The following is a 14538-nucleotide window of genomic DNA, read 5'->3' on the forward strand; positions in this document are numbered from 1 at the left end:
TAATATTTTAAATTTCTAAAAATAATAAATTAAGGTAATAATAAAACTAATAATATATTGCATCTTAAAAAATACTAACAAATAAATAAATGAATTTTTAAACTAGTTTTTTGTGATACATATTATTAGTTATTTTAAAATAAATTATAATAAATAAATATTATACAACAATAATTATAATAAATTTTAAAAGATAAAAAATAAATATCAGCATACTTAGAATATTAACATTATTATATAATTTTTTTTTAAAATTCTCTAAATTAATTAATAAAAATTAATGATGACATTAACAAATAATCAAATATTTTATTTACTACCTAAGAAGTATATTTTTTTCATAATTATGAGAAATAAATTAAATTACAAAATTATAATACATAATAAATTGATAATAATATAATACATATTTTTAATATTTTTTAGTTTTATTTATTTATTAATAAATAAAAATAAATAAATTTAAAATGTTAGATTAAAAAGAACATGTTGATTAAGTAAAGTATAAATATTTTTTGTTATTACTGTCATAATTTTACTAAAAATGATAATATAATAATTTCAGTATAAGTACATAAAAAAAACTATATGGTAATGTCTGTAAATTAAAATGTATTATTTTTTTATTATTATATAAAAAATTTATTTTAAAAAAATATCACACATATTAGAACAGTACTGTGAAAATAAAATTTGTATAATTTAGTGTTTTCTAGAGTCAATTAAATAAATTTATAATATTTGATAAACTAAAATAACTATATATGATAAAATTAATAAATTTATTTTAAATAACATAAAACTTCTTATTTTTAAATCTAAAAATAAAATTTATATTATTTCATAATCTCATAAAACTATTCATCATTATAAAATTTAAAAATAAATAATTATACTAATAATTCATTAAATATAACAAAATTTTCAATATGAGTTATAAAATTAAAAAAAATATGCTATAGTTTTTTATTTATTCATTTATATATATTTATTAAATTAAATTTATATGATACATCATTTATTAATAATTATAATTTAAAATTTCTAGTAAAATTTTTACTATATAATTATTAAATGATATGATATTTTTTAAAAAAAATAACTCATCAGAATAATAATAATTTAAATAAAAGTAAAAACTACAGGAAATAAGTTAAAAATAAAAATATGTTTATTTAACTAATGTATGAAATTTTAAAAATATGATTTTAATATAAATATATACAAAATTATATGTTAATACCTAAACATAAAAATATATTAAATTTTTTTAAATAAATAAAATTATTATAAAAATATTATAAATAAAGACTAATAATAATTCAATATATATTCTTAATTTATAAATTTAGTTGTTGATAATAAAAATAAAAATATATAGAATTAAGTTTTTTAAATGATTAAATTATTCTATATTATTTAATAGCTTAATAGAATTAATATTGATAACATTATAAATAAATAAATTTTATTAAATATCTAATTAAGTATAATAAAATTATATTATGTGGACAATTAATTAAGTATAACATTATAAAATCTGAACAATTTTTTTTTCATACGTTTTTACCCACCTCTTTTAGAACAGTTTTTTTTTATTTTGGTTTCACAGTAGTATCAATTTTTATAGCTATACTCTGTTAATTCAGTTATGATAAGTCGTTGAATACAGTAGTGCAAAATAAAAATAAATTCTCAAACTCTATTTCTTTATCAGTCACTAGTTAGTTTCAATTTGTTTTTCTGTATTAAGAAAAGAAAAAGAGGTTGATGCAATTAAGAGGTCTGAAAAGCAGTTAAATCTGCTCCCATCTCATTCTTCTTTTCAGCCTACAACTGAAGAAGTTAAAACAACATAGATGAGAAGCAAAATTTAATGTTTTTATTATGAACAAAATCTTGATTGCTAAAAGTTAGCACTCTCTAAATACATTTTTTCTAATTCAACTTTAGTTATTAGTTAAAATTTATTAAAAATTATGCAAGTCTTAATTTTAATTTAATTATTTTCACTCAAAGTGTATCAAAAAATGTGTTTATAATAAATTTAGATATAATTAAAGATAAAAATAGATTAGATTAAATTTTATATAAATAAGCCTGACTTATTTAATAATTTTAAAGGTTAAATCTACCTTATTACTCTTATAAGTTTTTTATTAAGTTTATATTATACTTTTTAAAAATATATTTTAACCTATTAATTTTTTATACTAAGACTTTTTTAAATAAAAAATATATTTTATTACTCTTAATTGAAAAAAATATTTTATTAACTTGAATATAAAAATAAAAAAAATTATATATAATATAAGTAATTATGTGAAAAAATAATAGATAAAATGAAGTAACAATAAATATAACTGAGACAAATGTAAATTAATATTAAGCATATAAAGTTAAATTATAAGATTCTATTAAACAATTTAATCTATTTTTATTTTTAGATATGATAATAATAAATTTACAAGTGAGTCCCATGTTAGATCTACTATAAGTCGTATTAAGCTCTAAATGAAGTAAAAATATATACAATAAAAAGTTAAGAATTACACCTAATTCATTCATTCATGACCTAACATAGTAAGTCTAAATTTATAGCAAACCCATTTTCCTTCCTTCATGTGTGAAGTTTACAAGCTGTTGTAACATTTAAAGAAGCTTTTATATCTTATTAGAAATTAAATTTAACTAAACTTAGAACAGGAGATAACTTTTAGTACCTCTTAACATTAATGTTGACTTTTAAAATAAGACCAATTGCAATTTTACATTACAACGAGAGTAGTTAACCTTAGTAATCTTTTACTATCATTTTTACTTCCTCCAAAAATGGCTATTTCCCAATGATTTTACACTATAAATTATATAATATATATGTTGTAATGTTAAAAAATAAATGGAATGTGAACCAAATAGTAAAAAAAAGAATTGAGTAGAAGATAAAAAAGAAAAAAAAGTGTAGAAGCAAAAAATAGAGTACTATCAGCTAAAAATAAAACACTGTCCCTACCAAAAACATAACAATATCGCTCACAGTCTGAAATTTGAATTTCAAATTAACAGCAGCTTTGAACTGCTGCTAAATAACCGCTGCAAATTTAAAAATTTATCATAAATTTGACTTTGTATTGACAATTTTAACGTCAGTTTTTTAAAAATTATTTAAAGACAGTTAAAACTGTCACCAATCATAAAATTTAACCACCATATATGAGCGATTTTTTTGTAGTGTTATACTCCATCTTTTTATATTCTCGCTACTTTATATATATATATATATATATATATATATATATAACAAATGTGAAACTTTTCTACTTTTCAACACTTCTTAAATTTAATTTAGTTTAATCAATTATTAATAGTGAGTTATACACGCTAAAGCGGAACTGTATAGTCACAGACCAAAATAAAATTTGAATAATAAAGAATTTTTGAATATACAGGACTTAGTGAAACTTTAAAAAATATATATTTTTCTTAAAAAGAAGTTTTGTTTAGGATGGTTTTTTTATATTGCTATTTATTTATGTGACAAAAGGTTAAGATTTTTTATTTTTAATTATGAACATGTTATAAATTTTGAGTTTATTTTTAAATTTTTTGATCATTTATACAATATAAATTATCTAATCTGTACGTAAAATTTATAAATAGTAATCATACTCCTGTACACTATCTGCTATAAAATTTTGATTTAATTTAATTATTATTTATTTTTAATTTTGATGTAATGTTATTTTTCTTTTTTGTAAGTTTTAAAATTTTATGTATTTATATTTGTTACATTTTTAAGTTATGTTTAGATTTTATATTTAAGAAAAAAAAAAGAGGAATCAGTGAAGTTTAATTATTTAAGAAGAAAAGGATTAAAAATCTTTTTCTAAATTCTGAAACGTTTTCAACGTTAGTTTTTTTTTTCGTTTGATATTTTTTAAGTAAAATTTTAAAATAATCAATTTTTTTAGTGCAATGTTAATTTAAAAAAAAAGAATATTAAAAATATTTTTTAAAAAATTTTTAAAGTGATAATTTTTTAAAAAATTATAAAAAATAAAAATATTAATTTATAGAAAGAAAAAAAAATTCTTTACTTTTTAAAATAAAAATAAGGTTTTAGCCGGGGTGTAAGTCTTCTTATCGAACAAATTTTTTCAATGGATGACACCCACATACATCTCACAATAAGGTACTATAAAATCCATTTTCATATTCACATTTTAAAAAACTATTCATATTCATGAATAGCAAAACTTTAATTTTCCTTCTCATATCCTATGTTACTTAGGTATTCATATTAAACAAAAATACCATTACATATCTTAATTATAATATATTAAATAAAAAATTTAATTAAATTCAAATTAAACTTCAAAATGATAATTTGATAAAGTAATTAACTGCACAACAAAATGTATATCGAGTGTTTAAAATAACTTAAAAAGTTCAAATTCAACTTAACACAATTAAAATAATTATTTAATGAACTTACTTTTTTAATGTTTGCACTCTGTAAAATCTATCCAAAAATTATATATACAATAATTCATAAAATATAATAAAAGCATGTGAAGTTATGTGTATAAATTTAGCATAATCATATCAGATAGATTAAACTATCATTTAGTAAAAGAAATATTGAACTGCAGAGATAAATGATATTAATAAAGTTTAAAATAAAAAATATCATTTTATTCTCTTAAAAATATAAAATAAATAATTGTATTAATTACAAAAAATTAACAGTAAGAATAAAAAAGTGTAAATTTAATTTATAATTTACAAGCATAATTATTTTTTTTATTTAGTTAGTGTTTTTTAAATAATTATTTGTAAATGTGAGTGTAAATAAGTTTAATTTTAAAAAAAATATTTCTTGTTGAAAACTTCTAATTAATATGATTTATATATTAAGATTTTGCTTTCAAAAATAGTTTTTTAAAGAAAACTCTATAATATTATTAATTCAATAAAAATATTATTTATTATTATTGTTTTAACCTATAAATGTTTTTATTCATAAGAAGTGACATATGATTTTTGAAAATTACCAATTTAATTAATACTTACCAAACATGTTAACATAATATTTCAATTTTTAAAAGTGAGTTTAAGTATAAAATTGATAATTTTTTATCATAATTATTTTTTCCAAACATTTATATTTTAAATATAATAAATATTTTATTTTTCAACCAAATTTTATTAATTTTAGTGGTTTAAACTTAAACTTAATAACTGGTGTTTATACCATTGATACAATCGTCTTTTCAATCACATAATTAATAGTAAAAACCGTTATTAAACAATTTTTTCTTGAGTGTGTCCCCAAATAAAAAACCCAGAAAAGTATTTTTCTTCAACTTAAAATTTCTCCTCTTCTACTTATACATCAGTTTTGTAGCAAGCTTCAGAAAACTACAGAACCGTTATTCACAAAAACTAAATAGAATGCAAAAGAAAAAGATAAGAGTGACGTTTAAGACTTTATACACTTTCTACTACCAGCGCTTTAAGAGAAAAGAAAAGGTGTATATATATATAGAGAGAGAGAGAGAGACTAAACAAGAGTTGATGTTGATGCCATCATGAACATGTCGTCATTGAGATTGAATACTTCATTCCATGAGAATTCTCCAAAAGTGTAGTCCACCCTGAGAGGGCTCATGAGAGGAGCTTCCTTCACATCCTGAAACGACGTCGTCGAAGTAGAGTGTTCTTCCAAATGCTCCCACCACTCCATCTCCAACGAGTCACTTTTGGCAGAAGAGCGTGGCGGAGGCTCGAGAGCCGCTTTAGCCGCTGCCGATTGTATGTCTCTCCTGGACGAGGAGAGAGGGCGAGGCAGCGAGTCAACGAGGTCGGGGAAATTGAGGGTGGCAGAGGTTCCTTTCAAGAAGAAAGCCGCAGAGTCGTATGCTCGAGCCGCCATCTCAGCCGAGCCGAATGAGCCGAGCCATATCCGGGTTTTCTGACCCGGCAACCTTATCTCCGAAACGTAGCGTCCCCAACTGCGTCTGCGCACACCGCGGAATGCCGAGTTGGAGTCCCGCGCTCGCTTCCTTGAGCCCCGTTTGGAGGATGTGGGTTCAGGTTCCTCAGTGATGCACATGAATATGAGCTGTGGCCGTGATTCTTCCAAACTCCCACTAGACGAGTTGAGTTGGATGGAGGGTTTATCATTTATGTAGGGATAGAGTGTGGTTTGGGAACTGTGAACTGTGAACTGTGAACGTACTATTCAGTACAGCGAAACTAGCTGGCATTTTTTTGTGCCTGGGTGGCTCCCACTCGATTTTGCTTTTAATGATAGTGACTTCAACAAGCACACTTTATCCGCATCTCCATTCGGAACTCCCCCTGTCGTATTGCCATCATAACCATCGCTATTTCTTTTCATTTTTAACCACAATTTTCTTTTAACTTTGTTTGTCCATTAATTGCTTGCAAATATAAAAAGTCTCAAATAAACATAAGATGGTAAAGCTTGATTAGGCCTTGTCATAATTGCATCCCTCCTTGAATGATACAATAACAATTTTATTCCAAACCATAAAATAAATGCAATGGATTACTGCCCAAGAAAAAAAAAAAAATATATATATATATATAATTTTATAAAATTAAAAATAATAATTGTTTTTGTTAAATTTTAATATATTAAGTGTTTTCCCTTTATTTAATAATATTTTATACTATTAATAGATTAAGCTGCTCTAGAGAAATATACTATAATATAAAGTTTTTACAAGATTTTTTTAAATAAGTTTACGGAAATTATAACAGTTATTTCATATTAAAAAAAAGACTTTAAAAACATTGTAGTATATTCTTAAAGTTAAGAAGAGTAAAATTTGGAGTAAAAAGAAAAATAGCTATGCAGTAAATTTTTTTAAGCTTGAACGAATTAAGAGAGGCTTATGATGTATAAACGTAGATTTTAAAGTAATTAATTTAAAAATAAAAATAATGGAGGACAATTTTAAGGTAAAAAAATAAAAATAATTAATTTAATCTGATTAACAATTCAAATTTTGAAAAAATAATGCAAACATAAAAACTTTGAAATTTGAATAAAAGAAATTGGGTTTACAAAAGAACATTATATCATTAAAAAATGTCTTGCTTAAAAAGAAAAATATTATTAATTTATGGTAAAGGATAATTCCCTGGAGGACATGAAGTGGCGTGTCCTAATTGATCACTTAACCTGTGTTGAGCCTATTGTCCTGCACAATGTGAAGTATGTACGAATGAATATAAAGTAGGCTTAATAGGTTTTGTCTCCTCATAGGCATCGCTTACTTGTCATTTGTGACGGAAGGTGCTATATACCATCCTTCCTTTGTCAAGTAGTTGAAGTTTTATCATGTCAAGTTGGTTAGGTTACAACTGACACATTACAATTAGTGTTAATTTTGTCCGGTAACTTTCCACTCCGTTCTTAGCAACTTCTTAACAACAATTCTAACAACTTACTGCCATTTATGTACCTTTCACCAATGTAATGTTAAATTAGTTAGGTTTTGAATTAAGACTGATAAATATTTTTTTCTCTAAGTTAATCTGGTAATTACTCTATGAGAATTCATAGGTTAATTAAAATGTGCAATAGAACTAGCATATACTCCACGCAATGCCTTAACATCAACCTTTTAATTTTAAAAAAATAAACATATTCTTTTAATGGATAAAATAACATCAAAATGTTATAAGATAAATTATAAAATTGATTATTTTAGAATAATACAGTACTGATAAATTTTCTAAGATTTTAATTTCATATGCATTCGTGTAAATTTTTTTATATTATTATTTAATTAAAATATATTATAGATATAGTTCTTAAAATGATTATTATAAAAATAATTTATAATTAAATATTTGTACACTATTAATACATTTAAATTGAATTTATTTTATAAATACATTTTCAAAGAGTTAAAATTTATTTTAAAAATTAGATCATATTAACAAGTATCATAAAAATAAATATAAAATATTTTTATGTAATTAATATTTTAAGTAATACAGCAAACTTTAATGCACAATTATTTGGTATATATCATAGCTTAATTCTAGTAAGAGAAATTGGCTATAAGAAAGTTTTATGTGAAACGACTCATAAACTGCACTAGATTTAATTTAATAAAAAATCTCTGATTTTATCTTTATTCAGCTATTATCTAGCATATCAGGAGATCGTTTATAAAAGAATGAATAATGCGCATTTAACATACTTAATATAAGACTAATGTTTTGGCAGATTGATTAATAAAGTTTAGTGTCTCTAATAATTCTTCATATTAGTTATGGATATCCATCTTAACCATCGAAACTACATTTATTATTTCTTGCTGATGCAGCTAATGTTTCTTTCATTCACATTTAGTTCTCTTTTATAATCTTTTTAAATGATAAAAAATATATAAAAAGATTTATGAAAATAAGTTTATTTAAAGTAAGAGAATATGTAAAGTGAAAAAAAAATTATGTATTATCTACTTTATAGTTTAAAGAGAAGTATTTTATAAATATGATTAAATTTAAAATTATATGATAAATAAAAATTTATTTTATTATTTTACATATTTTTTTATATCAAGGAAGTCAAATCGTATTTTTTTTTAATTTTGAAAGTTCTCTTAGGTTTAAACTTAAAAAAATATTTGATATAAAAATATAATAATGTAAAAATATCTACGTTACAACAGATACAATGTGAATGGGGGCTTTAGTTTTCTATTTAGTTAAGAGTTTACTGATGAGTAAATATTTTAAATTACTGTAGAAATTGGAAATAATTAATAGTTTCAAAAATTTTAAAAAAATATATAAAATAGTAAAAATATTGTTAAAAACACAAAAAGAATTATCTTCATATTTTGAAATCACAATTTAAATTTATAAAAAAAATTAATTAAATTTGATTTACCCGGATTGGATGCAACAGGTTAAGCAAGGCGACACCTGTACATAAACAGTCTACAATAATAGTGCATGGTAACATTTTCCCAGAATCAAGGGAGATGAATCCACATCTTTTACCCCACGGGTCAATAAGGGTCATGTGTGCATCAGCATGACATTATTCAGGAGAAAATTTTCTTTTATTCCTCCAAAAATTGTAAAATATAATTAAAAATTGATGTTGTATGTAATATATGCATAACTTGTTGTTGCATATACATATTTTAAAATATAAAAAAAAAAAAATATTATAAAATTGTTAAGAAAAAACAAAAGATATGTTGCTAAATTGGGGGAAGAAAGGACAGAGAAGCAGCAATGTACAATGGTGATGATAAACGCGTTAAGCCAGCTGGGTGTGAACAAAAGAAGAAGGTATAAAATGGGAATGAGTTTGGAATAGAGAAAGTGGGCAGGCACTGGTCACTCTGTGTTGACTCTCACGCCCATTAACGTCCAAACTCAAAACGATCGTGCGTACGTATTGTCCTTCCCATCTTTTACCCTATTCTTGCAGGATTCAGGAACTTGTCCTATTCTTCCCATTACTACAACAACTGTACCTTAGCTACTCCAATTATGCACTCTATCACGCATTGTTCTTCCACTGCTATCCTCTCATATTCTAAATTATTTCAAAATATATAAATATATCTATGTTAATATTAGTTTTTATTAAAATTTTGTTATTTTCGGATATTTAAAATTAATGTTAACATTTTTAAACATATAAAATTGTAAAGAAAACCCTTTCATTTCAATATGATAAGTTCAATACTGCATGTGAATTATAATAATAACAGCATGACACGAACCGACCCTCACTCTCTTGACCGACATTCAAAGGGCCACACTTCTTTGGATCCATTAGTTAAGAAAAGTAGCCAATATCCTCATTTTTATTAAAATTCTATACATATAAAGGATATAACTAACTTTTTAATTAAAAATATAACAACATATATCTTTTATAATTTTAATGTATATCTAATATAGTTTTTAGTTTTTTTAATTTAATCAATTTTTAAAGACATTAGTTTATAATTTAAATTATTAATTTTATTAATATCAGTCATAAAATTTTAAGAAATTGAAATAATAATTTTTATTTCACTTTATAATAATAAATTTTAATAAAAGTTTACTACTTTTAATTAATTAAATTTTTTAAGAAGTTATGGGAACAATTTTTTTTTTTGAATTGCTTATGAGAATATTTTTATAAATTATTTGTATATATTACAAAATTAAACAAATAATAGTTTTTTTATTAAAAATTTACAGATTTAATTATTATTATCATTATTATTTTGCTAATAAATGAGACTTAAAAGACCAACAACAAACAAAGACTTAAACTAAACATCTAGGACACCAAACACCTAAAGAATCCAAATTAAGGAAAGATACAAGAGAGGGAAGGGCTTCATCAAAATAGAAATAGGGAAGACCATTTTCAAACTCTAACTTAGCCAGCCAATTGGCACATTGATTGACTTCTCTAAAGGCATGACTAAACATAAAAAACTTAAAACCTTTCAATAACTCTCTAATTTTACTAATAACATAAAACAAAGGATAGTTGTAACTCTGTATGTTTACAAGTAAGGAAATTGCATACTTTGAGTCACATTCAACCCAAACTACTTGGATGTTCTTAGAATAACAAGCTATAGACCCCAAAAGACTCCCCAAAGTTCAGCAGCTAGGGGGAGAAAAAGTCCAAAGCTTTATTGAAGTACAAGATGAACCTGCCAAGGCTATCCCTAATGAGCCCACCGTAATTGGAAAATCTAGAAAATGTGAAAAATGCACCATCAACATTGGCTTAAACTGGAAAGATAGAGGAGGCTGCCATTTGATGAAGCTCACATGCCCCAGCCAATCCATTCTCACTCTCCAACCAAATCTGCCACAAAAGAAAAGGAAATCAAAGTCAGCTTTGATTTTATTAAGGAGAGATTCACTAGACATGGGAGAATTTTGAAAAATCTCTTTATTTCTATTATTCCACAAATTTCACACTACAATTCCAAACAGGAGCTTCCAGTCAGGGAAAAGGAAAAAACTAGATTTAGTAAGATTAAAAGTAATCTAGCTAGTCAGTCTTTTAATAAAAAAAGGCACCCAACAATTAGGGGAGAACAGTTTATTCCAAATTAGCCCAACAGTCTCTGAGAACATGGATAACAGAATCATTAGCCTCAATAAACCTCCAACAGGAAGAAGAATTAAACATATTTCGATTGAATCTTTCAACATTAGTATGGAGTTTTCCATAGGCTACTTTCCACATGAAGATATTGATCTTTGGGGGACCATCCCAGCTCCAAACAAGCTTGAAAAGGTCAAGGTGCAAGGACTGGTTCTGTACAGCAGAAGAAATGAGGTTATAAGCAAACTTAACTGAGAAATTACCATTACTGATCATTCTAAAAATAAAAATAAAAATCCTGCTCCCTTACAAGGGCAAGGGGGTTAACTTGAGTAATAGAGACACATATAGACTCAAGAAGCAAGGGCTTTATTTTAGACCAGTCCCACTGACTATTATGAGAAAACAAAGCTACGGGGATTCTCTAACTCAAACTCAGGAATAGGGTGCAAAGCTGAGCTAAGTAAGGTTGATGATCATGGACTCAAATGTCCTTCCAAAATCTTATGGTCATTCCAGTACCAAGGATCCAACCAAGACCTTTATAAAAGGTCTGCCAAACAGAGAGAATACTCCGCCACAAATGAGAGTGATTCTAAAAACTACCAGCAGAGGGAACTTTTCCCAGAAAAAACTTATACTTATTATACAACCCAAGTCCACAAATTATTAGAGGAGGTTATGAGCCTCCAACATAATTTTATAAAATAAGCTTGATTCACAAGGTGAATATTCATAAAACCTAGGCCCCCCTCCAGCTTAGGATTACATATTTTATCCCAGCTAATTAAATTATATTTTCTATCCTTTAAGGAGCTCCAAATGAATTTCTTACATAGAGAATCAATTTCTTTGCGCACAACCTTGGAGATGAGCATAGATTGTAGAAAATAAGCAGAATGCTCATAATAGATGATTAAGCAAGAAAAATTCTCCCAGCCATGGACAACGATTTCATTTTCCAAATGGAAAGCTTTTTCCTAATCTTATCAACTAAAAAAGCGTAGTCCTGTTTAGTTGGACAGAGGTGACTAATTGGAATTCCCAAGTATTTACCCAGCTGAGCAGAATGATTAATACCCAGAGTGTGGCTAATGTCATGAACCAAAATATGGTTTTTGGATAAATAAACTAAAGATTTATCTTTATTTATGGACAACCTAGAAGCAGAGCAAAAATTACTAAGGATAGCACTAATCACCTTAGCATTGTGGCTGCCAGTTTTAGCAATAAAAAATATGTCATCAACAAAAAAAAAAGGTGAAAAATTTGAGGGTCCTCATTATTAAAAAAAAGGGGGGGTCCACTCTCCAATACTAGTTTTATCATTGATTAAGTGAGCTAATTTCTCCACATAAAAAACAAAAATATATGGGAGAATTGGGTCCCCCTGCCTAATACCCTTGCTAAAACTGAAGTTTGTAGTATTACCATTATTCCAGCTAATGGACATGAAGGGAGAAGAAATACACTGATAAATTAGCTCTTACAATTCAGGTTTAAACTCAATATGCTAAATAGTATCCCTAATAAAATTCCATCTAAGCTTATTATAGGCCTTTTCTAGATCAAGTTTAATCATCATAAACCCATTTTACCTCCCTAATTTATTAAAAGAGTGGGTTAGTTCTTGAAGAATTAGGGTATCATCTATACCCTACCTACCTTTAATAAAGCTTGATTGATTGGTAGATATAAGACTAGTTAAGGATCCCCTAATTCTATTGGCTAAAATTTTAGTAATAATCTTATAACTCACATTGCAGAGAGAGATAGGTCTAAAGTTCTTAAGATGGACAGAGTTGTCAATTTTAGGAATAAGAACAATAGAAGTAGCATTAACCTCAGAGATCTTAGAGGGGATATTAAACATGTTGTTGACAAAGTCATAGACAAAGAGAGCTAGGAAATCCCATTGACTTATAAAGAATAAGGCATAAAATCCATCAGGCCCAAGGGATTTCAAATTTTCTATACTAAAAATAGCAGATTTAATTTTTTTCATAGTCAAATCAGCATTTAGAACAACTAACTTAGAGTCCTTAAGGGGAGATGATGAGACATTACGAAGGGGGGACTATTGGGATAGGGATAAAAAAAAAGATGTTCTTAAAATAGTTCACAGTCATAGATTGAAGATTCTGAGGATAAAAAACTCAATTATTCAGGTCATTTTTAAGGGCTTTAATAAGGTTTTTTGGTCTACGAATTAGGACAACTTTATGGAAAAATTTATTATTCCTGTCACCTAAGTTAAGCTAGTTAAACTTGTACTGGTGGGCCCAAAATAGCTCCTCTTGATCTAAGGTAATTTGATACTCATTCCACAAAGATTTCATCAAGGAAAGGGTTATCAGTTAAAGCCAATTTACAAGAAATGCCCCTAATCGTATTCAAAAACCTTCTATTTCTTTTAAAAATATGACCAAAGGTATTAATGTTCCATTCTGAAATATTTTTTTGGAAACAAGATAAATTTTCAGTTCAACTTCTTGAAGTTAACTAGGAATTTTTAACTTGATTGAGAAAATCACTATGATAAATCCAAAGAGTTAAAATTTAAAAGATTTATTTTGAGGTTTATAACCATATTTATCTTTAATTTTTAACCAGAGACTAGAATGATCAGTTTTTAAAAGAGGAAGATGAATTAAGGAACTATTTGGAAACAACATTCTCCAAGCATTATGAACAACAGTTCTATCAATCCTCCCTAGTATCTCCTTTATGCCATGTGAAAGGATTTCCTTTGAAACCTATATCCTACAAACCACAAGAATCCAATTAGTTAGCAAACTGCTAGATCAGGCACATACTAGCAAGTCTACCCCTAGACTTCTCATGCTGGAATAGGACAGAATTAAAATCTCTTATTAAACACTAAGTCTTATTAACAGTAGCACTAAATTCAGAAAGAAGATTCTAGCACTCAACTCTTTTATTCTCTTGAGGACTAGTATATATGGATGAAAGAATTCAGTCCCACTGTCCATTATTAATATTCAGTTGAATCATGTATTTGTTTGTGGCTAGGGTACTAACTTTAACTTTTTTGGTGTTCCAACATCACCAAATCCCACCAGCAAACCCTATAACATCAACCTTAACTATTCCATCTAGGTTAATTTTATTAAGGATAGAGTCAACCTTAGAAGAGTTGATCCTAGGTTCAAAAAGCACAATGAAATCTAAGTTGTAAATTCTAATTAAGTCATTAACGAGTCTATGAAAAGTCTTACTGCCAGTACCCCTACAGTTCCAAAAAAGGCCGTTCATAGTCTTAATGGTTAGAGGGTTTAACATCCTTCAATTGCAAAGGCAACTCATTGGGAGACATCAGGCTGGTCTTAAGCTCAGCTTGGGAAGAACCTAAAATCCTACCTACATCAAAATCCACTGAGAGAGGGGAA

The 14538-nt window shown here is 26.0% G+C and overlaps 1 protein-coding gene across 1 annotated transcript; it reads right to left on the bottom strand.

Annotated features, from left to right (window-relative positions):
- Positions 1 to 5563: 5563 nt before the first annotated feature.
- On the bottom strand, positions 5564 to 6387 carry LOC113866089 (ethylene-responsive transcription factor ERF022-like). The gene is made up of 2 exons (XM_027500979.1): positions 6335 to 6387; positions 5564 to 6215 (listed from the first exon to the last, which is right to left on the bottom strand). Exons 1-2 carry the CDS (start codon positions 6385 to 6387, stop codon positions 5564 to 5566), a joined length of 705 nt encoding a protein of 234 aa, XP_027356780.1.
- Positions 6388 to 14538: the final 8151 nt, after the last annotated feature.

Source organism: Abrus precatorius, unplaced genomic scaffold (assembly GCF_003935025.1).
Source record: "Abrus precatorius isolate BTA unplaced genomic scaffold, Abrus_2018 Scaffold4, whole genome shotgun sequence".
Classification (NCBI taxonomy): Eukaryota; Viridiplantae; Streptophyta; class Magnoliopsida; order Fabales; family Fabaceae; genus Abrus; species Abrus precatorius.

Coding starts and splice junctions, on each gene's coding strand:
- LOC113866089 (XM_027500979.1), bottom strand. CDS start 6,387: ATGGTTATGATGGCAATACGACAGGGGGAGTTCCGAATGGAGATGCGG. Junction 6,216..6,334: donor CGAATGGAGATGCGGATAAA/GTGTGCTTGTTG, acceptor CACAGTTCACAG/TTCCCAAACCACACTCTATC.